We start from the raw sequence: 26,105 nt of genomic DNA on the forward strand, positions 1-26,105 counted from the left end.
GAATTGATTCTTGATTATATATATGCTTCTTTCATTAATTGTTAGGGTCATTCTTCTTAGCATGATGTATGATTTGCATGAGTATCGGAAGGTATCTTACATTTCATGATTCGAAGAATTATTCCCAAAAGCAGTATTGCTCAGGAATGAGGGTATGAGTTCTGGTTGTCTTAAGCTTTTGTTCTTCAGAATTAATTATTAGGAATGCTAAAAATTGTATGAACTAATAGTTAAGGATAGGCTTTCTTCGCCGAGGAATCGAGTTTTAAGTGTTTTAGAGAGTGACATTAACATTAATGAAGAAGTAGAATTCGTATATGCATGAGAGTAAACTAGGTGAAATCTAACCCCAACAATTGTTATCTCGGTGACCGTGTTCGCGAGGAAGAGTTCACGATTGTGAAGCCAACGGGGACCTTCCGGCAGCGAGGGTGGCAAGAGCGACGATGATTAAACCCGATTGGACGAGATTCGGAGGGAAGGTCAAGATAATGGAGAGTGGCTCTTGGCGGCAGTAAGGGAGATTGAAGGTGGTGTAGATGGTGGAATTGAACGGAGGAAGGTTGGAGATTCACAATGCGGTTGTGATGAAGGAGAAGACGACAACACAATGGAGGCAGTGAGGTGCACTACGGCGGCTGACGACGACTTCGAGAAGGGGCGAAGGCGAAGGGGAGGCGCAATAATGATGGAGGAATGAACCTAGGTTTGAGAATTTTTGGTAATGGTTTCCTCGCAACGCGACCTTCAACTATCTGGTGAATTGGTTTCTCGATTCGAGGTCCGAATGGTACTCAAATCTGGTTTCTGGGTTTTTGTCGTGTTTCAGGTGTTTGTTCAAACTCCCGGTGACTTATGGTTGCTATGGAGGCAAGGAAATTTGCTATGGTGGTTGATGATTGTTCGAAGAGGAGGATGAGGTGGTTCGACAAATTGAAAAAGGATTGAAGGGTTCATAGTGGCTTAGCCATTTATGGTTTTGTGACTTTCTTCTTGCAGGTTTGAGTGGATAAACAAGGATGTCGGTGAAGTGATGGCAGGGAGGTATGGTTGATTGATTACGAGTTGGATGAAGTGATGGCTTAGGCTTGTTTTCAAATATGAAAAAATAAAAAATAGTAAAGAATTGAGGTGTTTCTACTTGAGCGTGGCACATCAATAAGAAAGGGACTCCAGGACACTAGGTCAACCACACACTAACGCCGTTAGACCCAATTTAACGGTAGAGGTCCAATTGTTACAATTTTCACAAAATTAGGACCCAATTGAGAAAACGAAAAAGAACAGGATGAAATTGAGATTCTCCTAAAAAAAGACCTCCTAAATGATTAAACCTTAAAAAAAAAAAAAAAGTAAACTATCGTACATGTAACCGTTTATAAAATTATATTGGGTTAAATAATATGCTTTTAATCCATCAAAATTTAGTTTCATTTTCAAATTTTAATATACATTCTTGTTCTTAAACAAATTATAAATTTTCAACCTCCAAAAATCAAACGCTTGGACGTCTGTCGCAATCTGTATTCTCTTTCTTCTTGTTCTCCTTCTTCCTCGCAAACTCTTGATCGGAGATTCGAGAATGTATGATGAGGCAACAAAGTCAAGATTTCAGGGCAGAGCTTTCAATATTAACGAAGATTTAGGCCAACTTAAATATGTCTTTTCTAATAAAACTGGCACACTGACTGAGAACAAGATGGAGTTTAAATGCGCAAGCATATTGGGGTTTGATTATAGTTCAACGGCGGCTAATCTTGAGAATGAGAAGTTGAATACTCTGTTCAAGGTGCATTTCCATTTTCAAATGTTTGTCTCTTCAAGTATTAGTGCATTTATTTTCCATTAAATAATTTTAGGATATTTGTCATTTTTACTGCAGTGGATGGGACGGTCTTTAAGCCAAAGATGATGGTGAAAGTTAATCAAGAGGTTTTGCAATTATCAAAGACTAGACTTACAAATGAAGAGGGGAAACAGAGCAATTATCAAAGAGGTTTTACAATCAACGTAAGCATCCACTGCCACTTTCGGGAGCCACTGCCCCAACGGGATTATCTTCCTCTGCCCTCGGTAGTCCCACTTCTCCCGATCCAGAGACGGAGTAATTGATTTCGCCACCTTCGTGGAGAAAGCGCGTTCCACAGCCAATAGCTGAGGTTGCGGTTGCGATTGCTCGTGCCTTACGAGCGAGTGTGCGCTTCAGCTGATAGTGATCTTGGTTCAATAAAAATTTAATGTAAAATTGATGGTTGAGATAGTCTGATCAGAGGAAGACGAACATGGCAGCGGCCGCGCGATTGGGTTGCCTACTCATTCTCTGCTGTGGTCATGAAAGAGGTGTGAATTGTGATTTGGTTGCGCGAAGGCGGTGTGGTCATGGTGGATGGTGGGTTGAAGGTGGCGGCACGAAAGTGGCAGCTTAGGGTTTTGGTGGTTAGGGTTTCACTTTTGAGAGAAAATGGTGATGCCGTACTGATGTGTCAAGGCCATTGATGTGACATTATTTCATTGTTTGTGGAGAGTGGGAGTTTCTGGACAAGGTGACATTGTGTTAGCCACTTGGGATAAAATTTTAACTTTGTTGTTACTTTGGGAAGACTAAAAGTTATATTTTCCTTAAAAAAGAAGATCAAAGTGTATCAAAGTTTGAAATAGGGACTAAATCTAAAATTGCTTGAAGTTGAAGGACTAAAAACATATTTAACCCAATTATATTTTAAAATTAATACTGTGGATAAAATAATGAGACTTAATTATTTTAATAATAAAAGTTTAAGTATAAATTAAGCTTTATAAAAGAGTTTTATTATTTTATACTATATCATTTTTTTTTAAATTTCTTTTCTTTTAGAGTTTTTTACTCTTTTTCTAAACCTTCTAATTATCATTTCATATGTTTGAAGATCGGAAATCATTAGATCTTTGAGACAAGTTTTTTAATTCTATTTGATTGGTTTCTGAGATAAAGTAAGTTAGTTTTCTACTCATTTTCTTAGTTTGTGCATTTTTTTAGTGCTTGTAGACGGTTCTAATTTACATGTGGGGTCTAAGTCTTCTATAAATTATTAGTTGTTCTAGCGGTGTGTCCTAATCGTGTTTATACTGTTTATAGGGGCATATGGGGTTTCTTATGCATTTAAAGGTGTTTTAAGGGTTCTAGAGCTGTTGGATCATCATTCAGGTACGAGAAGGTAGTTGATTTAGTGTGCGCGAATTGAATATTTCTTATTGATATTGGTATGTTGTTGAATTTGATTGATGTTTTATGTTGAATTGAATGTCATGGTTTGTTAGTTAAATTGAGTTTTGGCTTGTGTTTGTAATTGAGAGAATTGAAGAGTTGAACAATTGTACAAATTTGTATGAGTTTAATGTATACAAAATTTGTTGAACCATTTCTATGGAAAAAGGATACAAATTTGAGCAATTGATAAGATCTCATTTAAATTAAATCGCAAATCTAAGTATGTTGAATTCCTGGTACAATGTTGAGCGGTACAAGTGTGGCGTTGAGCGCAATATTAGTTTTGTAAGTTTGGAAGCAGTTTTGCTCCAGACTACTCAACGTCCATTTTCACCGTTGAGTGGCCATTTTTGTGTATACTTTGACGCTGAGCAGTGGTAAGGCACCATTGAGCACCATGTTGCACGGTAAGTTTGGAGCAATTTTAGTTCTGAGACTTTGAGCGGTAGGAGGGTGTCGTTGAGCGCGACTTTTTGTAAGAAGAATGATGTTGAGCGCCTTGATTATTGCTTAGTGTCACTTCTTGCGAAAGGTCTGGCACTAAGCGTTAGGATTGTCGTTGAGCGCCACCTTTGTGCGAGAGGTTTCGTCCATTGAGTGCCACCTCTAACGGTCAGTTTATATGCTTGTTTTGTTTCTTCTTTTTAGATGCTTGATATTGATTTATGTAATAATTTATTATGCTCGCAAGTATGATAATTGTATGTATGAAAATGAGGATATTTGTTATGATTATGTTTGGTATTGATTTTGAGAGAATTTTAAGGAGAAATTATGTATTATGATGATTTTTAGTGTATGCTTTGACATATGGGAGTTCAGAAAGCAGGTATCCTGATATACTAGCAACCATTCAACTCATATAGAGAGGAATAAGGTGAAGGAGAGAATGGTAAGAGGTCTCAACCCTATACTTTTGGTATGAGACGTGAAAGAGACTAATTTTGTGAGTAGTAGAGTGATAACAATTGTGTCAAAGGCCGGGATAATTCACTCTAGTGTCAACTATATGTGTATGTTTATATAAGATTGATATCTTATAAATGCTTAGTTGATATTTGTTATGTTTTTAAAGATGTTTCTTTTGCATACTAGCTTACTTTGTTTTTTCTTTGGTTATTTTGTTCTTTTTACAATGATCAACTCGTAATGTGAGCAAATGATGAGTTAGGTGATGATATACTTTTAGTGAAAGATGATGATGTTGCAAAGTGATGATTTATTTTTTATAGTTGTTATGTATATAAATTTCTTCCCTTTGAATAATTTTTGTAGTTTTCAGTTGTTGTATAAATATATTATGTTGTTATAGTTATTACAATGGATAAGTATATTAATATTTTATATGTTTTATATCTTCTTAGAATTTATAATATTTTATTTAATAATTTATACTATTAAATAAGATATTACAATAAACACTTTCAAAATATCATGGATTTTGAAATAAATATTTTTTTAAAATAGTATTTGAAAATGGGTATTTGAATCTTGGTTTAAGTTACACTTATTTGTTTCTAATTTTTTTAATGTAGGAGTATAAATAAGTATATTAAATTAAGTGTATATGTGCCAAAATAATTTTTTCCTTGTAAAATTATTCTTGTATACTGTTTATTTTTTATTATTGAAAAGTAATAACATAATATATTTTAAAGTTATCTACTAATGCTAAAGGGTAAGAAGGTTTTCAGGAAACTGTGAAAATAATATATTTTTCCAATTTTACTATAACTTTCACTGCTATTTTAAATTTAATAAATAATTATTCATAAGATAGAATCTGCACATTGATTCAACTTATTTGATTTTATACACAAATTAATCAAGGCATCTTACTCTAATAAAATTTCAATTTTAACCCTAATTAAAAATGTTTTAATTTTTAAATTTGGTCAAAGATTTCTAAGAGTCAGTTCCAATTTTAGAAGCTTGCTTTTATGTGTATTTATGAGTGTATTTATGCATCGAAATTCACCTCACTGTACTTTTTCACAACATCCTTACCCTTGCTCTCCTTTCTCACAGCACCCTTCCTCTCCTTTCTCACCCTTGCCTTACTCTCCTTTCTCACAGAGCACATAAAAGTTTTTGTTTTTGCACCACAGCCGCAAGCTTCTTCTTTTTCGCAACAGAGGTACAGAAACACAAGACTCTTCTTCTCGGATTTGAGTTTTCCTTTCTTTGTTGTCTTGTGCGCACACTAATACAAGTTCTTATTTTGACATTTTAGTTTCTCCTCTTCTCAGGCATTCGTCTTCTTCTTCCTCCAATTTTCGTCCATTGTTCGCTGCTCAAACGCTGTCAGAGGTTGGTTCATGGTTTAAATTTTTCTTTTGCTGGTTTTGCATGTTTATAGACTGAATATATAGATTGGATGATTACAAAGTGTTTAAATTTCTCTGATTTGCTTGATCTGTCCGTGGTTTTGTGATCAGAAACGCGGTAGGCATGTATTGGACATGGGAAACCAATATCCAATGTAGGATGTATCAATTTCCCTATCTGGTACATGCCTAATGCATTTTTTATTTTATTTTGTTTTACTTGTATGTTTTTTTATTCATTTTATTATTATTATTTGAAATTAATTATTTTATTTTAAATAGTTTATTATTTAATTGTTTTATTTTAAATAGTTTATTATTTTATTTTTTTATTTTAAATTGTTTATTATTTAATTGTTTTATTTTAAATAGTTTATTATTTAATTATTTTATTTTAAATATTTTATTATTTAATTTTTTTATTTTAAATATTTTACTATTTAATTGTTTTATTTCAAATAGTTTATTATTTAATTGTTTTATTTTAAATAGTTTATTAGTTAATTGTTTTATTTTAAATAGTTTATTACGTATATTAATATTTGAATTAATTATATTTAATTTTAATTGTTTTATTTCAAATAGTTTATTTTATTTGCATGCAGGGTCATTGACAATGGAGATAGGAGACGAGAAGGTGTGGTTCAACGTGTTGAAAGTTGGGAAGCACCATATTAAAGATCATTCTTTGTTTTGTATTGACTTATCAAGTAATGTTGTAAACAATTTTTCTTTTTCAAATATGTCGTGCCTAATTTTGGACGAAAAAGAAAACTGTAAAGCAAGTAATATTGAGGACGCAGTATTGATAGATGATACCTCTATGGCGTCCGAGTGTGATGTTGAGGTGGCTGAGATTACCTTAGGCAGTAAAATTTTGCCATCTGTGGTACAACCACCCATTTTGGAGTTGAAACCTTTACCATCCCATTTGAAATATGCTTATCTTGAGAGGGATGGGAAACTCTTAGGGATCATATATCAAATTTTGAGGTTGATCTAACGGTCAAATAGGTCAGAATCTATATTTTACCGAGACAACTTAGTAACAGAACTACAGGGGTAACTAATTTACTCAAACATGCAGGATTTATTTCTCCAAGTACAAACTTCTATTTTCAAATTCGAACGGTCAAAGTGTAGTAATAGGTCTTAGGATTCACATATTAAAAGTTTAGCTAAATCCAACGGTGAAAACAATTAATAGAAAAATTTCACCACAGTAACTCGAAAATAAGAAATTATAATCATGAAAACCAAATTTTACACAAGTCAATAGATAACTACCATTACCAAAATTTTAACATATTCATACTCATATTCATGATCATAACAAGAAAGGATTAACTCCCCTACCTCTTCTCCTTGCAAGCAATTCTTCACTCTTGGAAGATGCTTGCAGTAATACAATGGAAAGAAAAAAACAAACAAATGAAAGGGATGAGTCCCCTTAACCAAAACATGCACCCATGTTTCACGGGAGACAAAACATCAACCTCCATGCTTCAATAGACCGGTGTCACACGTAGAAACACATGATTTCCTTCGTTGAACTCAAGAGGTCTCCTTCTCTTGTCTGCATAAGATTTTTGCCGACTTTGTGTTGCACGCATCCGGTCTTGTATCAACTTGACTTTTTCTGTTGTTTGCTGCAATAACTCGGGACCTACTGAAATTGTTTCTCCATCCTGAAACCAGCACAAAGGTGTCCTGCACCTTCTCCCATACAATGCTTCATACGGTGCCATTCCAATGCTCGCATGAAAGCTGTTGTTGTATGTGAATTCCACCAAAGGCAAAACCTTACTCCAACCTCCCAAATGGTCCAATACACACGTTCTCAGCAGATCTTCCAATGACTGAATAGTCCTTTCAGTTTGTCCATCTGTTTGAGGATGATATGCTGCACTCATTCTTAACTTCGAACCCAAAGCCTCTTGCAATTGCTGCCAGAACCTTGACGTAAACCTTGGATCCCGATATGAGACAATGCTATTTGGTAAACAATGCAATCTCACTATTTCCTGAATATACAACTCTGCCAATTTTTTCATTGACATTCTCAGGTTGATTGGCAAAAAGTGAGCACTTTTCGTTAATCGATCAACTATCACCCAAATGGAATCATGACCCTTCCATGATCTTGGTAAGTGAGTTACAAAGTCCATCGAGATGTTGTCCCATTTCTATTGGGGAATATCCAACTGTTGTAACATTCAATAGGAATCCGTTGGGGCCTTCCAACACTATGCCGGCCCCGCTGATCGATCTACCGGACGCCCCATCCACGTACAAATTCGACTCGTCTCGGCTGGTGGGAGGTAACTCGGCCGCGAAGTCGGCTAGGTGCTGGCCCTTGACCGACCCTCTTGGTTCGTAGCGTAGGCTGAACTCGGACAGTTCTACTACCCATGCCACCATCCGTCTCGCCAAGTCTGGTTTCCTAAGGATTTTTTAGATGGGGAAATTAGTTCTGACGATGACCTGGTGGCTTTGGAAATACAGACGGAGGCGCCTTGACGAGGAGGAGGACGAGGACGAGGACGAGGACGAGGACGAGCACGAGGAGGATGAGGAGGAGGAGGAGGAGAACGAGGACGAGGATGACGAGGAGGAGGATGAGGATGAGGTTGAGGATGAAGAGGATGAGGTTGAGGATTAGGACGATGAGGATGAAGATGAGGACGAGGAGGATGACGAGGAGGACGAGGACGAGGACCAGGACGACGATGACGATGAGGACGAGGACGAGAACGAGGAGGATGAGGACGATGACGAGGAGGATGAGGATGAGGTTGAGGATGAGGAGGATGAGGTTGAGGATGAGGATGAAGATGAGGATGAGGACGAGGACAATGAGCATGAGATAGAGGAGGAGGACAAGGAGGAGGACAAGGACGAGGACGAGGACGAGGACGAGGACGAGGATGACGACAAGGACGAGGACGAGGACGAGGAGGACTAGGACGAGGAGGACGAGGACGAGGACGAGGACGAGGACGAGGACGAGGACGAGGACGGGGAGGAGGACGATGAGGACGAGGACGAGGACGATGAGGACAAGGATGAGGACGAGGACGAGGACGAGGACGAGGATGACGAGGACGAGGACGAGGATGAGGACGAGGACAAGGTGGAGGACGGGGAGGAGGATGACGACGAGGATGACGAGGACGAGGACGATGAGGATGAGGATGAGGATGAGGACGAGGACAAGGACGAGGACGAGGAGGAGGAAGAGGAGGACGAGGGCGAGGACGAGGACGATGATGACGAGGAGGACAACGAGGACGAGGACGAGGACGAGGAGGATGAGGAGGAGGATGAGGATGAGCAGGAGGACGACGAGGAGGACGAGGAGGAGGAGGAGGACGAGGATGAGGACGAGGACGATGACGAGGACGAGGACGAGGACGAAGACGAGGACGAGGACGAGGACAAGAACGAGGACGAGGACGAGGACGAGAACGAAGTAGAGGACGAGGACGAGGTGGAGGACGAGGACGAGGATGACGAGGACGAGGACGTGGAGGAGGGCGAGGACGAGGACGGGGACAGGGACGAGGACAGGGACAAGGACGTGAAGGACGAGGACGAGGACGAGAATGACAAGGAAGAGGACGAGAAGGACTAGGAAGAGAACGAGGAGGACGAGGACGATGAGGATGAGGACGAGGACAAGGACAAGGACGAGGACGAGGACGTGGACGAGGACGAGGACGATGACGAGGAGGAGGAGGACGATGAGGACGAGGACGAGGACGAGGAGGATGAGGACGAGGACGAGGAGGACGAGGACGACGAGGACGAGGACGAAGGCAAGAAGGAGGACGAAGACGAGGAGGTGGACGAGGACGAGGACGAAGACGAGGAGGAGGACGAGGATGAGGACGAGGACGAGGACGAGGAGGCAGATGGCGAGGAGGATGACGAGGACGAGGACGTGGAGGAGGGCGAGGACGAGGACGGTGAGGGGGACGTGGAAGAGGGCGAGGACGAGGTCGAGGACGGGGAGGGGGACGGGATCGGGGACTGGGACGAGGACGTGAAGGACGAGGACGAGCACGAGGACGAGGACGAAGACGAGGACGAGGACGAGGAGGAGGAGAAGGAGGACGAGGACAAGGAGGATAAGGACGAGGACGAGGAGGACGAGAAGGCGGACGAGGAGGAGGACGAGAACGAGGACGAGGAGGACGAGGACGTGGTCAAGGACGAGGACGTGGACAAGGACGAGGACGAGGACATGGACAAGGATGAGGACGTGGACAAGGATGAGGACGTGGACAAGGACGAGGACGTGCACCAGAACGAGGATGAGGACGAGGACGAGGACGAGGAGGACGACAAGGACGAGGACAAGGACAAGGACGAGGACGTGGACAAGGACGAGGACGTGGACATCAACGACGATAAGGACGAGGACGAGGACGAGCAGGACGAGGACGAGGACTAGGACGAGGACGAGGACGAGGATGAGGATGACGATGAGGATGAGGACGAGGAGGAGCACGAGGTCGAGGACCAGGATGAGGAGGAGGACGAGGACGAGGACGAGGACGAGGAGGAGGAAGAGGACGAGGACGAGTAGGACGAAGAGGACGAGGAGGAGGAGGACGAGGACGAGAAAAAGGACGAGGACGAGGAGAACAAGAAGGAGGATGAGGACGAGCAGGACTAGGACGAGGACGAGGAGGATGAGAATGAGGTTGAGGATGAGGAGGATGAGAAGGACGAGGACGAGGACGAGGACGAGGACGAGGAAGACGAGGACGAGGACGAGGACGAGGACGAGGACGAGGACGAGGACTAGGACGAGTACGAGAACGAGTAGGACGCGGAGGAAAAGGAGGACGAGGACGAGGACGACGACGAGGACGAGGAGGATGAGGTTGAGGATGAGGTTGAGGATGAGGATGAAGAGGAGGACGAGGAGAAGCAGGAGGAGGACGAGGACTAGGACGGGGATGGCGATGAGGACGAGGACGAGGACGACAAGGACGACGATGAGGACGAAGACGAGGACGACGATGAGGACGAGGATGAGAACGAGGCTGATGAGGACGAGGAGGACGAGGACGAGCACGACGACGAGGATGAGCACGAGGACGTGGACGAGGACGAGGACGAGGACGAGGACGAGGACGAGGACGAGGACGAGGACGAGGACGACGAACACGAGGACGAGGACGAGGACGAGAACGAGGACGAGGACGGGGACGAGGACTAGAACGAGGAGGATTAGGAAAAGGAGTACGAGGAGGACGAGGACGAGGACGATGATGAGGAGGAGGAGGACGGGGACGAGGATGACGAAGAGGACGAGGACAAGGACGAGGAGGAGGACGAGGACGCGGATGAGGACGAGGACGAGGACGAGGACGAGGACGAGGACGAGGACGAGGACGAGGACGAGGACGCGAACGAGGACGCGAACGAGGACGAGGACTAGTACGTGGACGAGGACGAGGACGAGGACGAGGACGAAGACGAGGACGAGGACGAGGACGAGGAGGACGAGTAGGAGGACGATGACAAGGAGGACTAGGACGAACGGGGATGAGGACGCGGACGAGGACGGGGAGGACGAGGAGGACGAGGACGAGGACGAGGACTAGGACGTGGATGAGGACGAGAACCGGGACGAGGACGAGGACGAGGACGAGGACGAGGAGGAGGAGGACGAGGAGGAGGAGGACGAGTACGAGGACGAGGAGGACCCGAACAAGGAGGATGAGGACGAGGAGGACAAGAAGGAGGACGAGGAGGAGGACGAGCACGAGCACGAGGAGGAGGTCAAGGAGGGAAAGGACGAGGACGAGGACGAGGACGAAAAGGACGAGAAGGACGACGAGGACGTGGACGAGGACTAGGACGAGTAGGACGAAGAGGACGAGGAGGAGGACGAGCACGAGGATGAGGACAAGGACGAGGACGAGCAGCACTAGGACGAGGACAAGGAGGATGAGAATGAGGTTGACGACGAGGACGAGAACGATGATGAGGACGAGGACGAGGACGAGGAAGACGAGGACGAGGATGAGGACAAGGACGAGGACGAGGACTAGGACGAGGACGAGGACGAGGACGAGAACGAGTAGGATGAGGAGGAAACGGAGGACGAGTACGAGGACGAGGAGGAGGAGGATAAGGTTGAGGATGAGGAGGATGAAGAGGAGGACGAGGAGGAGCAGGAGGACGACGAGGACTAGGACGGGGATGTCGATGAGGACGAGGACGAGGACGACAAGGACGACAAGGACGACGATGAGGACGAAGATGAGGACGACGATGAGGACGAGGATGAGAACGAGGCTGATGAGGACGAGGACGAGCATGACGACGAGGATGAGCACGAGGACGTGGACGAGAACGAGGACGAAGAGGACGAATGAGGAGCAGGAGGAGGATGATGACGAGGACGAGGAGGACGAACACGAGGATGAGGACGAGGACGAGAACGAGGACGACGACGGGGACAAGGACGTGGACAAGGACTAGAACGAGGAGGATTAGGAAAAGGAGTACGAGGAGGACGAGGACGAGGACGATGAGGAGGAGGATAAGGATGAGGACGAGGACGAGGACGGGGACGAGGATGACGATGAGGACGAGGACGAGGACGAGGACGAGGATGCGGACGCGGACGTGGACGAGGACGAGGACGAGGACGCGGACGAGGACAAGGAGGAGGATGAGGACGAGGACAAGAACAAGGACGAGGACTAGGACGAGGACTAGGACGTGGACGAGGACGAGGACGAGGACGAGGACGAGGACGAAGACGAGGACGAGGACGAGGACGAGGAGGAGGAGGACGAGTAGGAGGACGAGTAGGACGATGAGGACGATGACAAGGAGGATGAGGACGAACGGGGATGAGGACGCGGACGAGGACGGGGACGAGGAGGAGGACGAGAACGAGGACGAGGACTAGGACGTGGACGAGGACGAGGATGAGGACGAGGAGGAGGAGGACGAGTACGACGACGAGGAGGACGAGGACAAGAAGGATGAGGACGAGGACAAGGAGGATGAGGACGAGGAGGACGAGACGGAGGACGAGGACGAGGACGAGGACGAGGACGAGGAGGAGGTCAAGGAGGACAAGGACGAGGACAAAAAGGACGAGAAGGACGACGAGGACTAGGACGAGGATGACGAGGAAGACGAGGAAGACGAGGACGAGGACGAGGATGAGGAGGAGGACGAGGATGAGGAGGACGAGAAGGAGGATGAGGACGAGGACGAGGACGAGGACGGGGAGGAGGTCAAGGAGGACAAGGACGAGGACGAAAAGGACGAAAAGGACGACGAGGACTAGGACGAGGATGACGTGGAAGACGAGGAAGACGAGGACGAGGATGAGGAGGATGAGGAGGAGGACGAGGATGAGGAGGACGAGAAGGAGGACGAGGACGAGGAGGACTAGAACGAGGACAAGGCTGAGGACAAGGATGAGGACAAGGAAGAGGACGAGGACGAGAATGAGGACGAGGACGAGGACTAGGAGGAGGACGAGTAGGACGAAGAGGAGGAGAAGGAGCATGACGAGGACGAGGAGGAGGAGGAGAACGAGCACGAGGACGAACACGAGGAGGACGAAGACAAGGACGAGGACGAGGACGAGGACGAGGAGAAGGACGAGTACGAGGACGAGGAGGACGAGGACGAGGACGAGGAGGACGAGAAGGAGGACGAGGAGGAGGACGAGGAGGAGGACGAGGACGAGGACGAGGTCAAGGACGAGGACGTGGACAAGGACGAGGACGAGGACATGGACAAGGGCGAGGATGTGGACCAGAACGAGGAAGAAGACGAGGACTAGGACGAGGATGACGATGAGGACAAGGACGAGGACGAGGATGCGGACGAGGACGAGGAGGAGGAGCAGGAGGACGAGGACGAGGACGAGGAGGACGAGGACGAGGAGGACGAGGACGAGACGAGGACGAGGACGAGGACGAGGACGAGGAGGACAAGGACAAGGATGACGACGAGGACGAGGACGAGGACGAGGAGGAGGAGGAGGAGGACGAGGAGGATGAGGACGAGGACGAGGAGGACGAAGACGAGGACGAGGACGAGGACGGGGACGAGGACTTGAACAAGGAGGATGAGGAAAAGGAGTATGAGGAGGACGAGGACGAGGACGATGAGGAGGAGGATGAGGATGAGGACGAGGACGAGGACGAGCACGGGGACGTGGACGAGGACGAGGACGAGGAGGACGAGGAGGAGGAGGAAGAGGACGAGGACGACGAGGAGTACGAGGACAAGGAGGAGGACGAGGACGAGGACTTGGACGAGGACGAGGACTTGGACGAGGGTGACGATGAAGACGAGGACGAGGACGAAGACGAAGACGAGGACAAGGAGGAGGACGAGGACAAGGAGGAGGACGAGGACTAGGACGTGGACGCGGACGAGGACGAGGACGAGGACGAAGACGAGGACGAGGACGAGGAGGACGAGGACGAGGACGAGGAGAACGAGGACGAGGACGAGGAGGACGAGGACAAGGAGGATAAGGACGAGGACGAGGACGAGGAGTACGAGAAGGAGGACGAGGATGAGGACGAGGATGAGGTCAAGGACGAGGACGTGGACAAGGACGAGGACGACGACATGGACAAGGACGAGGACGTGGACAAGGACGAGGACGTGGAGCAGAATGAGGAAGAGGACGAGGATGACGATGAGGACGAGGACGAGGACGCGGACGAGCATGAGGACAAGGACGCGGACGAGAACGAAGACGAGGAGGAGCAGGAGGACGAGCACGAGGACGAGGAGGAGCAAGAGGACGAGGAGGGCGAGGACAAGGAGGACAAGGAGGACAAGGACGAGGACAATGAGGAGGACAAAAAGGAGGATGAGGATGAGGAGGAGGATGAGGAGGAGGATGAGGAGGAGGACGAGGACGAGGAGGACGAGAAGGAGGATGAGGACGAGGACGAGGACGAGGACGAGGACGAGGACATGGAGGACGAGGGGGACGAGGACGAGGAGGACGAGGCTGAGGACAAGGATGAGGACAAGGATGAGAACGAGGACGAGAACGAGGACGATGACGAGGATGTGGACCAGAACAAGGACGAGGACTAGGAGAATGACGAGGAAGAGGACGAGTAGGACGAAGAGGACGTGGAGGAGGACGACGAGGACGAGGACGGGGACGAGGAGGAGGAGGAGCAGGAGGAGGAGGACGAGCACGAGGACGAGGACAAGGACGTGAAGGACAAGAAGGAGGACGAGGACGAGGATGACGAGAAGGATGATTAGGATGACGACGAGGACGAGGAGGAGGACGAGGACGAGGAGGACGAGGACGAGGAGGACGAGGACGAGGAGGACGAGGACGAGGCTGAGGACGAGGACAGGACGAGGCTGAGGACGAGGACAGGACGAGGCTTAGGACGAGGACGAGAACAAGAACGAGGACGAAGACGCGGCTGAGGACGAGGACGAGGACGAGTAGGACGAAGAGGACGAGGAGGAGGAGGACGATGACGAGGACGAGGACAAGGACGATGACGAGGAGGAGGAGGACGACGATGAGGACAAGGACGGGGACGATGAGTACGAGGACGAGGACGAGGACGAGGACGAGGATGACGAGGATGAGGACGTGGAGGAGGGCGAGGACGGGGACGGGGACGAGGACGAGGAAGACGAGGACGAGAACGAGGAGGACGTGGACGAGGAGGATGAGGACGAGGACGATGAGGAGGACGAGGACGTGGACAAGGACGAAGACGAGGACGAGGACAAGGACGAGGACGAGGACGAGGACGAGGACCAGGACGAGGAGGATGAGGATGAGGTTGAGGATGAGGAGGATGAGGTTGAGGATTAGGAGGATGAGGATGAAGATGAGGAGGAGGAGGAGGACGAGGAGGACGAGGACTAGGACGGGGATGACGATGAGGACGAGGAGGACGAAGACGAGGACGAGGACGAGGACGAGGACGAGGACGAGGACGAGGACGAGGACGAGGACGAGGATGAGGACGAGGACGAGGACGAGAACGAGGAGGAGGAGGAGGACGAGGAGGACGAGGACAAGGAGGACAAGGACAAGGACGAGGACGAGGACGAGGAGGAGGACGAGGACTAGGACAAGGATGACGATGAGGACGAGAACGAGGACGACGACGACGACGAGAAGGAGGAGGAGGAGGAGGATGAGGATGAGGATGAGGAGGAACGACGATGACGACGACGACGACGATGCTGATAATATTATGGATTCTACGTTTTAAGGTCAAGGATATTTAAATAATTTTCATTCTCAAAACTAAAAGAAAAAAGAAACCTATACCCTTACTCACCTCGTCATTCCTCTCAACCCTTTCTCTTTCATCTCTCTCACTCCAACCTTTTTTCTATCATTGCTACTGTAACCCCAACTGAAAAAATTAGAAACACTTGTCCTAACCCTAATCCATCTTTCTCACTTATCTAATTTGTTTCTCTCTCATCTTCATTCTCTCTCTCACTCACACACAACAACCCGCGACACCGCAATTTGTTACTCTTGCTCTATTCGTTCATTTATTTTCCATTTTAATAACAAAATAATGAATGAGTTGATTTTTGATTGAAGGACTGTGTTATATATTTTCCCTTCTGATTATTATTAAATTTCGTTTTTAAATTTTAGAAACAAATTGGATAAGTGAGGAAAGGTGGATTAAGGTTAAGCGAGTGTTTCTGATTTTTTTTTCCAGTTGGGACTACATTAGGGATGATAGAGAAAATGTTGGAGTGAGAGAGATGAAAGAGAAAGGGTTGAGTGGAACGAGAGAGGTGAGTAAGGGTTTGCGAGTTTCTTGTTTTTTTTTTTAGTTTTGAGAATGAAAATTATTCAAATACCTTTGATCTTAAAACTTAGAATCCATAATATATAAGGGATTTTTTGTCTAAAACCCGATACACATTACTAAAATGTACCAACTGAAAAAAGAGCTTATACAAGTTAACAAACCCATATATATATATATATATATATATATATATATATATATATATATATATATATATATATATATATATATGATGCATCTATTGTTTCATCTTCAATATTTGAAACAAATGTTAATCCTTCTGAATGGAGTATTGCTTCTAATAATTCACTATTCAGTATTCAAATAGGGCAACCAAGTTTCTTCAGAGAAGAAACGCTTATGTATGGTGAGCTGAATAACCAAGCACCTTCAGTTATACTACAAAAGATAGGTACTACTAAAAATAATGTTACTGTAGAGGAGATAGACACTATCATAAAGAATGCTGATGTAGAGGAGACAGTCTCGGATATAAACATCTGAGATATATATATATATATATATATATATATATATATATATATATATATATATATATATATATATATATATATATATATATATATAAAATCGGATTTTCATATGCAATAGTAAAATATAAATTTCTTTTTTAATCTAAATTACTTTTACTAATTTTAATAAATTCATAGAAAATAATTTATATCAATTAAAAAATATATAATTTCATTATAAACTAATACAAAATCATACATAATTTTAAAAATAATTATAAATTAATAAAATAATTAAAATAATATAATGAAACTTTTATATATAACATATTAAACATTGGATATTGATATCCAAAATTGTCATCATCGAATCTCCACATCCGATTCTTACACATTCGAATTTTCATATCCGATAGGGGTATTAAGTTTATTTTTTTCAAAATCAGTTTTATTAATTTTAATAAATTCACAGAAATTAATTTATATTAATTAAAAATTATATAATTACCTTATAAACCATACAAAATCATACTAAATTCTAAAAATAATTAGAAACTAATAAAATAATTAAGTAAGTAATATAATTAAACTTTTTATATAAAATATTAAACATTTATCGGATTTCCACATCTGAAATGGTGATTATCGGATATCTACATCCGATTTTGGTACATTCGAATTCTTACGATCATTTTAAGTTTTTTTTTATTCAAAATTAGTTTTATTAATTTTAATACATTCATAAAAATTAATTTATATTAATTAGAAATTATATAATATATTATAAACTCATACATAAAATTAAAAAAAAATTTAAAATAATATAAGAAGTATTAAAAGAAATTTAAACTAATATAAGATGTATATAATGTAAACATACAAAATATGAATATAATGTAAGTCGTGTATCATATATCTAAATCTGAAGCTTCGTAAATTAGATATACACATCCGAGTCCGCCTGCATTGGCTCTCCACAGCTGATAGGTTCGGTTTTGGTTTTTCATTTCATGCATGCAAAGAGATTATCCGAAATAAAATGTCTCTCCATTAATATCAATACAACCAACAAGTCTAACTATCCAGACAGATTAAAAAAAAATACTAACCTCTCTCTTTAGCAAGAACACAAAGAAGAATGAGCTAACACGAAACACCCTAAGTTTACCACCACAAAACAAGTCAAGCTTCGTGATGCACCACTCTAAACTGCACTCGAACAATTCCTCTCAAATATCTTTAAAGTACAAAGCTCAAGAGAAAAAATATTATCAAAGAGCTGCAATTCAAAGGTGCATTGGTGTATGTTTTCTTTATAAAAATAAAATGGGATGCGGTGCAAGGATGCAGGGGTTCATGGATGAAGGAATACAGAGGTGTAGGAATGCATGTTAGGTGATTGGAAGAAAATGGAGATAGAGTCTCTTGTGTGCACAGAAATTTTCAATAACAAAAAATTTTAACTTTTAAACTAGTTATTAATTAGAGACATTTTAGAAAATTGAAGATCCAGAATGAAATGTTTGGAGGTGCAAGGTGAATCAGTCGAAAAGTTTTCTTGAGCCCTGATAAACAAATTGGGCCCATTGAGCCCATTACGAAACTCCACCTCACTATCCCATTTTCCAACCTTTCCCCTCCTGTTATGACTTGGAGTACAGCCTGGTTTGAATTTCGCTTACAACAGCGAAATACCCCCACTTGAAATTACAAATATACCCCGAACAGTTCTCCCATAACCCATTGTCAACAACGGCACTAGGACATAACAGTAATTCCATCCCTCACATAAAAATTACCACCGCTAACCGTAGCAAACCACCACCGGAACGAAACCAAATTCCTCTCTGCTTTCTCTCTGTCTGTTTCTAAACGAGATCCGATCAACCCTAACCCTGGTTCCCAATTACTGATTCCTCTGATTTCGCCGTAGCGACGATGGGCGATTTCAACCTCGCCCTGGTGATCGTGGCGGTGGTGGTCTGCGTGATCGTTTTCCTCGTCAACGTGTACCTCTTGGTCAACTACCAGCATCCTGACGATGCCAACCAGGCCTACTTCCCCAAATTCGTCGTCGTTTTAGGCCTCTCTATCGCTGCCATCTCCATCCTCATGCTCCCCGCCGACGTGGCTAACCGCCATGCCTGCCGCCACGCGATCTACAACGGGGCGTGCAACCTCACCCTCCCCATGAAGGACCTCTGGCTCTCCGTTTACATCGTCGACGCTATCCTCGTCTTCTTCGTCATCCCATTCGCCATGTTCTACTACGAGGGCGACCTTGACAAGTACTTCTTTTTAGTTTTTTCTTTGTTCGGTTTTAAATTTGAATTGTTGTTAATTAAGTGTTTCGTGGATTTGAATGAAATGTTGTGTTGGGTGTCTTTTGCTTTGTGTGCAGGACTATGGGGAAGAGGATTAAGAGTGCGTTAATGTGGATGGTCACCACGGCTATAGTGTGCGCCCTCGTTCTGGGTATTTTATACGGTATGAATGATTAATGTGATGATGCTGTAAACACTTTGAGTCGCGTTATGTTATGTGACTCATACCTCTTATTACTTAGTCGTGTATCGTAGGACTGAGTAGTGCTTTGCGTTTTAGTTGAATGTGTTTTGTCAAGGACTAAGAATATTAGAAATGGGATTGGGGAATTGCGTGTATAGGGGTTATGGGTTGGGTGTTTTTTTTTATGGATATGTGGTTGTGCGGTTTCTTCAAATGAAAATGAAAGGAGAATTTCGTGTTATTGTGCATGTGGTTGCTGTCCTTCTTGGCGTTGGATGACAGGCGGGGAGGACTCTTGGATTATCCATGTTATGGGAAGTAAGGATCTTAGTGCGTTTGCGAGGTTGGATAGTGGGTGGGATTTTTTTGAAGGCTGTTTTCTTGTATAACAACTTACCTTGGAGAGATTTTTGTGTGGTTAAAGATATTGGTGGGTGAATAGAAGTAGAGAGAGGTGAAATTTAATCTGCATCATTTGCAGGGTTTTTATTGGAACTAAGGATGTGCTGCTTGGCAATGCTTTGGGCTCTATACGTAATAAGTAATAAGTAATTTTTAAGAGATATGGATTAAATAAAAGGGAGGGGATTGTTGTGGATTACTGATAACAAAAGGGAGAACTGAGATTGGGGTGGGTCGTTCCGGCAAGAATAATTCATGCTGCACTGCAAGCAAGAAGAGTGTAATAAAAGTTTATACGAGTGAAATTGTGTCAAGGCATTATGGTTCACATTATTAGATGGGACAGGCAGGAACGAGTCACGGACTTGGTGCCAAAAGAAGAAAGCTACTGCAAATTTCAACCCATTAAACTGGTTTCATTTCCTTGACAATGTTGTCCATTTGGTGTAGGACTAAGAAACGGAAATCATTTTACACAAAATAAACAATTGGAATGTTTAAAATTATATTTATAGGTGTAAAAAGTATTGCATAATTCATAATCTTCCTTAAAAAGTTAAATTCATGATTAAGAATTTGCTCATTGCTGTTTCAAGAAGGATAGTCATCTTTATTTGTCATTTCAAATTCAATTTAATAAAGATATACTACATAAACCCATCTTAAACCTTGAGTTAATGTTTTAAATTTGATGTGGTTTAATCTGAGATTTAAACTGTTTGCTTATGCTTCTCTTCCATGATTGATCTATTAGGGCTGGTTGGTAAGGTGGACTTTACTGTTAGGCACCTCTCTTCATCGACAACTGCATTTCCTAGCACATGGACATTCAATAGTAATGAACAATGTATTGGAAATGGTGTCCATCAGGTCTTTTTCTGTACCAGTTTCTGTTTTTTAGCTGGTTTTGATGTTTTCAGTGGTAATATTTTTTCTGTTGCTCATACTGCATTTCCCTCGACATTGTCCTTAAACCAGTGCTCAGCTTACTCTGCCAGTCCTTCGTCAGAGAAAACATGGACCATGCGTAGTACCTTCCCAGAATATGTTGTTGCACTCGCTACTATTGTTGGATCCGTGCTTTTTGCTGTAAGCTCAATCTTCATTAAATTTAACTTTTCTTTTAAAATTCATGCTAAATATTTGGCTAGATTTTTAGGCTTGTTTGGCCAAAATTATTGTATTGGATAAAGGACTACTCTTGTGGTTATAGATTATTCAGTGTGAGAGTGAATGAATTATAATATGGTATTACTCTATTCTCTTTCGAAATTGAGATTTTCTTAACACCCTAAAAATATAATAAAAGTACTGAACAGAAGAAAGAAACTTTCTCTTAATGGATTTGTAGATGATAGGATATAAAGTAATAGGATATAATGGGTTTGGGAGAGAAGGAAGAGTTAATACAGAGTCAATATCCTAACTGTTTTAGCAGTTAGGAAAGGCGGGAAGGGAGGTCTTGTATAAATAGAGTTCTATTTATTGTTAAAAGGGAGTTTTTGTATTCTTTGTGTAAAGACAAGACTTTGGTCTGTGGAGGGAGGTCAGGCTCTCGATTAGTTTACCATACATGTACATTTGTTCTTTTGGGTTAATACAGAAGTTCTATTCTTTCCTTTGGTGTCTTACTGTTGAGTGTTTGAGAGGGAGTGCCAGAAACCTAACAATTGGTCCGACCTGCCGGATCATCAAGGGAGCGTTGCCGGATTTCTTAGGAGATGACGGCCGAATCAAAGCTTGCAGATCAAGAAGTGATCAAGAAAATGAGACAATTCCTTGGAGAGAAGGACCAACGAACAGAAAATAAGCAGGACAAAACCAAAAATGAGCATGGCAGAATGGAGAAGAAATATGCAAGAAATGCGGCAGGAAACCAGAGAACTCTTGCGAGTTATTGGAGGAAGGGTGTGGAACCAGGAAAAAAGATTGGAAGGCAGTCCAGGGTTTGTAGATGAAGATCAACATTCTGTTAACGAGAATCGGAGAAGGAGAAGAGAGAGCACAGAGGAGGAACTGGATTAAGACTGAGGAGACGCCCAACCTAATTGGGTAAAAAAGGTAGACCTACCCACTTTCGAAGGGTTTGATCCTATGGGGTGGATTGCTAGGGCGAAGAAAGTTTTTGAGACCCAACGGGTGATAGAGGAAGAAAAAGTGCGCCTGGCATACATTAGCATGGAGGGAAGTGCTAGGTATTGGGTCTGGGCCTGGAAGGCTAAAGCCAAGAATCCTTCTTGGGAAGGACTGAAGGAAGCTATGGTGGTGCGCTTTGGAGGAAGGAACAGAGGTACAATCTTTGAAAGGTTGGCGGCCATTAAGCAGTCAGTGACTGCGGAAGAATACGTCCAAGATCCGAACAGGAGAGGACTGCCAAATCCGAAAAGAAGAGGACTGCCGGATCCGAACGGGAGAGGACTGCCATATCCGAACAAAAGAGGATTGCCGGATCCGAACGGGAGAGGACTGCCGGATCCGAACGGGAGAGGACTGCCGGATCCGAACATGAGAGGACTGCCGGAACCGAACAGAAAAGGACAGTTGGATCCGAACGAGAGAGGACTGCTGGATCTGAACGGGAGAGGACCGCCGGATCCGAACGTCCCGGAACCGAACATGAGAGGACTGCCGGATCCAAACGAGAGAGGACTGCTAGATCTGAACGGGAGAGGACCGCCAGAATCGAATGGGAGAGGACTACCGGAACCTAACAGGAGAGGACTACCGGAACCGAAAGGGAGAGGAGCCAGATTCGAACGTGAGAGGACGGCTGGAACTGAACGTGAGACGACGAAAGGAACCAAACGGGAGAGGACCGCCAGATCTGAACGTGAGAGGACTGCCAGATCCAAACGGGAGAGGACTACCAGATATCCTTAGGAAAGGAGTGCTGGATCATTGGGAGAGATGCGTGGTGGAATGAAAAATGAAGGCATTGGAGGGAAGGGTGGATAGAAGAATCAATGCCTGGGAGAGAAGGATGGATTTTGTGAAGAGGTGGGCCAGCAAACAAAAAGGGGGGCTTGCAGTTCTTGATACACCTGTAGAGGGTAGAGAGTTGTTTGAAGCATTGAAAGACATCGAAGACCATTTTCTCAGGACTTATGATTCTGGAAAAGATGTGACTAGAATGTTGGAAGCTAATAGAATCCAGGAAGAATGGAAGTCATTGGAGGAGGATTTGCCACCACCCAAGCCTCCGGACTTGAATTGGAGGGCAGTAGCCAGTGGGTTTCCTTCATATAATAACACGATGATGAAGAGGAGCCAAGAGATCAAGTTTCACAATTCCAACCTTGAGGACAACGGTGTTCTGCAACAGGGTGTAATGATAGGATATAAAGTAATAGGATATAATGGGTTTAAGAGAGAAGGAAGAGTTAATACAAAGTCAATATCCTAACTGTTTTAGCAGTTAGGAAAGGCGGGAAGGGAGGTCTTGTATAAATAGAGTTCTATTCATTGTTAAAAGGGAGTTTTTGTATTCTTTGTGTAAAGACAGGACTTTGGCCTGTGGAGGGAGGTTAGGCTCTCAATTAGTTTACCATTCATGTATATTTGTTCTTTTGGGTTAATACAAAAGTTCTATTCTTTCCTTTGGTGTCTTACTGTTGAGCATTTGAGAGGGAGTGAGATAGGTTTCATATACCCAGAAACCTAACAGTGGATTTATTTAAATACGCCTTCTATAAATAGTGGTTTTCATATTCATGATATTTGACCACTGTTCTCTATTCAATCCAGATATTTGGCGGTGTTGGTATTGCATGTCTTCCATTAGGACTTATATTTTCATTTATTCGGCGTCCAAAGGCTGTTATCACTCGCTCACAGTATATCAAGGTGCTGTATATTGTTACTGAAAAAAATGTAATTCGTTAGCTTTTTTTTGTTTACCTGATATGGTATACTATATTCATGGTGTTGTTGGTTTGGTTACTGCAGGAAGCCACTGAACTAGGTAAAAAAGCAAAAGATTTAAAGAAAGCAGCCGAGGCTCTCCGTCAGGAAGAAAAGGGTGGTTCAAAGGGTAGAAAGTTTCGTAAAAATGTGAAGGCAGTCGAGAAGGTAAACAAATATTGATCATTTATCAGTTTTATTTACTTTATTCTTTAAGTATTTTTGTGGAGACAATTGTTAGCTTGGGCTTTCCATATGAAATTTGATGCTGGCACCATATACTTTACAGTTGTTGAAGCATTTTGTGAAATTAAAGTGATTTACGTATAAATCTCACATAATTCTGCAGGAGGTTTTTCAATTAGAAGAAGACGTAAAGCTTCTTGAAGAGATGTATCCTCAAGGGGAAAAGGTCCATGATCAAATTTCTCTGTTTTTTTTTTTTAATTTTCAGGTATAATCAATGTGTAATTTTTTCCCTCTGACCAAGCCTGCATGAATATAGGCTGAGACAACATGGGCACTAACGATTCTTGGTTATCTGGCAAAACTTGTTTTTGGAATTTTAGGGTAAGCTATAAACTGTGTGGTTGCAGTATGATCCTTCTGAACTGTTGAACAATTTTAGCAAGTGTTATGTTTCTTATCTATTTGAAAACTGTTAACAGGTTGATTGTTTCCGTTGTGTGGATCATTCATATTATTATCTATCTATTAATTGATCCACCACTTTCTCCTTTCCTGAATCAAGTTTTCATTAAGCTAGACGATGTATGGGGTACGTTGGAAACGTCTGGTTATTTTCTTTCTTTTAGTTATTATGTATACTAGAATAAATACATTATAATATTTATTCAGTTAATCTAGATGATATATGTAATTTGTTATTTCATCAGGTCTTCTCGGCACTGCTGCATTTGCATTTTTCTGCTTCTACCTTCTCCTTGCTGTGATTACTGGTGCCATGGTGCTTGGACTGAGACTAGTTTTTATTACTATACATCCCATGAAGTAATTTAAGTGCTATAGATTTATATTTCATTCTCCATTTTGGTAGTTTGGCATCCCTATTTGTATCTGACAATATGATCTTATATCTGGCAGGTGGGGAGCAACTCTTATGAACTCTTTTCTGTTTAATGTGGGCCTTATTCTTCTTTCTTCCATTAGGTAAGTATAGTCTCTGCTGTACATTTCTAATGGGGTGGTATGTGTATTGAAGTTAAAGCTTCTAGCTTCTACCTGAGTGTCATAAAGTTTATGATATTTTTTTTTGTTTTTCTCTTACATAATGTAAGAAGAGTTGCACAAGTAGTGTTGCATGTAAAGTTTAAGGCACTTGTTATATGCTGTCATGATCATGGCATGCTGTACACCCTCGCTGAAAGTTGTATTATTTTACCTTGTAGTGTGATCCAGTTCTGCTCCACAGCCTTTGCCTACTATGCTCAAGCAACTGCAGCCCAGGAAATCTTTGGCCACACTTTGGAGTCTCTTCGAGGAATTAAATATTTATACAAGTGAGTCAATCTGAATTTCTTCTGCCTCTACTTGCCTGCCTTCGCGTGGGGCAAAAAATGGTTACTTCTTTCTGCTAACTTGTGAATCTAGAGTACACTATGGGCTTATTGTTCCAATTTTGACCTACTATATATTTTGAATTTAGATAAGAGTTTGTGAACATTGAATATGGCTATAATGTGGTAGTAATACATTTTAATTGAGTTTGACTGACTGGTTATTCCATTACAGGTACAATGTGTTCCAAATTGCTTTTGTTGCTTTAGCTGGATTGACCTTTGTGTATTACGCTGCGTTTGTAAGTTTACCTTTGCAAAGTTAGTTCCAACTGTTTAAACGTTTGTTAATATTTTACTGATACTAAAAGTCTTTTTTAACACGAAAATACCAGGGATGGAGAAGAAAAAAACCTAGTGGGAGGTTCCAATTATCTACATAAGGGAGGGCATGGCACAGCCTCTGGAGAAGCACTTTCTGGAGTGAGCCATCGGAGATTCCTTGCTTCAAACCCTTCAAGTGGTTTTTATATTTGGATGTGTTTTTGCCTAGTTTTGTTTGATGTTGAAAAATCTATAGAGCAAACTAATCTTCATCTGAGTAGAACAATTTGATGCGGTGGAATCGTTAGTTGGGTGCTATAGCTTCAATTTTGGCCATTGCTGCTTCTGTCGCCATTGTATGTATTATTCCTTTGTTTGATTGTCACATTCCACTCTCATTGTGTAATTAAGCGTATTATTACGTGTGTGAAGAATACCGGATTCCTACAAAATACTGAGGTAACACAACCCTTGCCAAAGAGAAATTGTACGAGCAGGGTTTTTTTTTTTTTTTTTAATGTTCATACATGTTCTTGTACTTCATCCTTTGTATAATAGATTTTCTAGTTCGGCTTTCA

The 26,105-nt window shown here is 43.3% G+C and overlaps 1 protein-coding gene and 1 long non-coding RNA gene across 3 annotated transcripts; both read left to right on the forward strand.

The window, feature by feature from the left end:
- Positions 1-1,481: 1,481 nt before the first annotated feature.
- On the forward strand, positions 1,482-6,653 carry LOC148202147 (uncharacterized). Of its 2 annotated transcripts, none has more exons than XR_015785142.1 (6): positions 1,482-1,789; positions 1,883-2,543; positions 3,116-4,139; positions 5,324-5,384; positions 5,481-5,557; positions 6,180-6,653. It is a non-coding gene; the product is annotated as an uncharacterized LOC148202147 (long non-coding RNA). The 2 variants fall into 2 exon arrangements; XR_015785143.1 differs by having other exon boundaries at positions 5,497-5,557.
- Positions 6,654-18,537: 11,884 nt separating this feature from the next.
- Positions 18,538-26,105, forward strand: LOC124838330 (LIMR family protein At5g01460-like). Its single transcript, XM_047313900.2, has 14 exons — positions 18,538-19,164; positions 19,278-19,363; positions 20,541-20,656; positions 20,765-20,875; positions 23,531-23,629; positions 23,732-23,854; positions 24,036-24,098; positions 24,192-24,256; positions 24,355-24,464; positions 24,583-24,697; positions 24,791-24,856; positions 25,096-25,206; positions 25,439-25,505; positions 25,599-26,105. The coding sequence occupies exons 1-14, from the start codon at positions 18,815-18,817 to the stop codon at positions 25,644-25,646; spliced, it is 1,530 nt and encodes a 509-aa protein (XP_047169856.1). The 5' UTR covers positions 18,538-18,814; the 3' UTR covers positions 25,647-26,105.

The sequence above is a fragment of the Vigna umbellata genome, chromosome 3, assembly GCF_029865625.1.
Source record: "Vigna umbellata cultivar VRB3 chromosome 3, Vumbellata_1.0, whole genome shotgun sequence".
Classification (NCBI taxonomy): Eukaryota; Viridiplantae; Streptophyta; class Magnoliopsida; order Fabales; family Fabaceae; genus Vigna; species Vigna umbellata.

What these genes read in the sequence shown, in the direction of transcription:
- LOC124838330 (XM_047313900.2), top strand. Translation starts at nt 18,815, where the DNA reads ATGGGCGATTTCAACCTCGCCCTGGTGATCGTGGCGGTGGTGGTCTGC. An exon ending in TGTATCCTCAAGGGGAAAAG is followed by an intron (nt 24,099 to 24,191) that starts GTCCATGATCAA and finishes GCATGAATATAG; the next exon opens with GCTGAGACAACATGGGCACT. An exon ending in ATTACTATACATCCCATGAA is followed by an intron (nt 24,698 to 24,790) that starts GTAATTTAAGTG and finishes TATATCTGGCAG; the next exon opens with GTGGGGAGCAACTCTTATGA.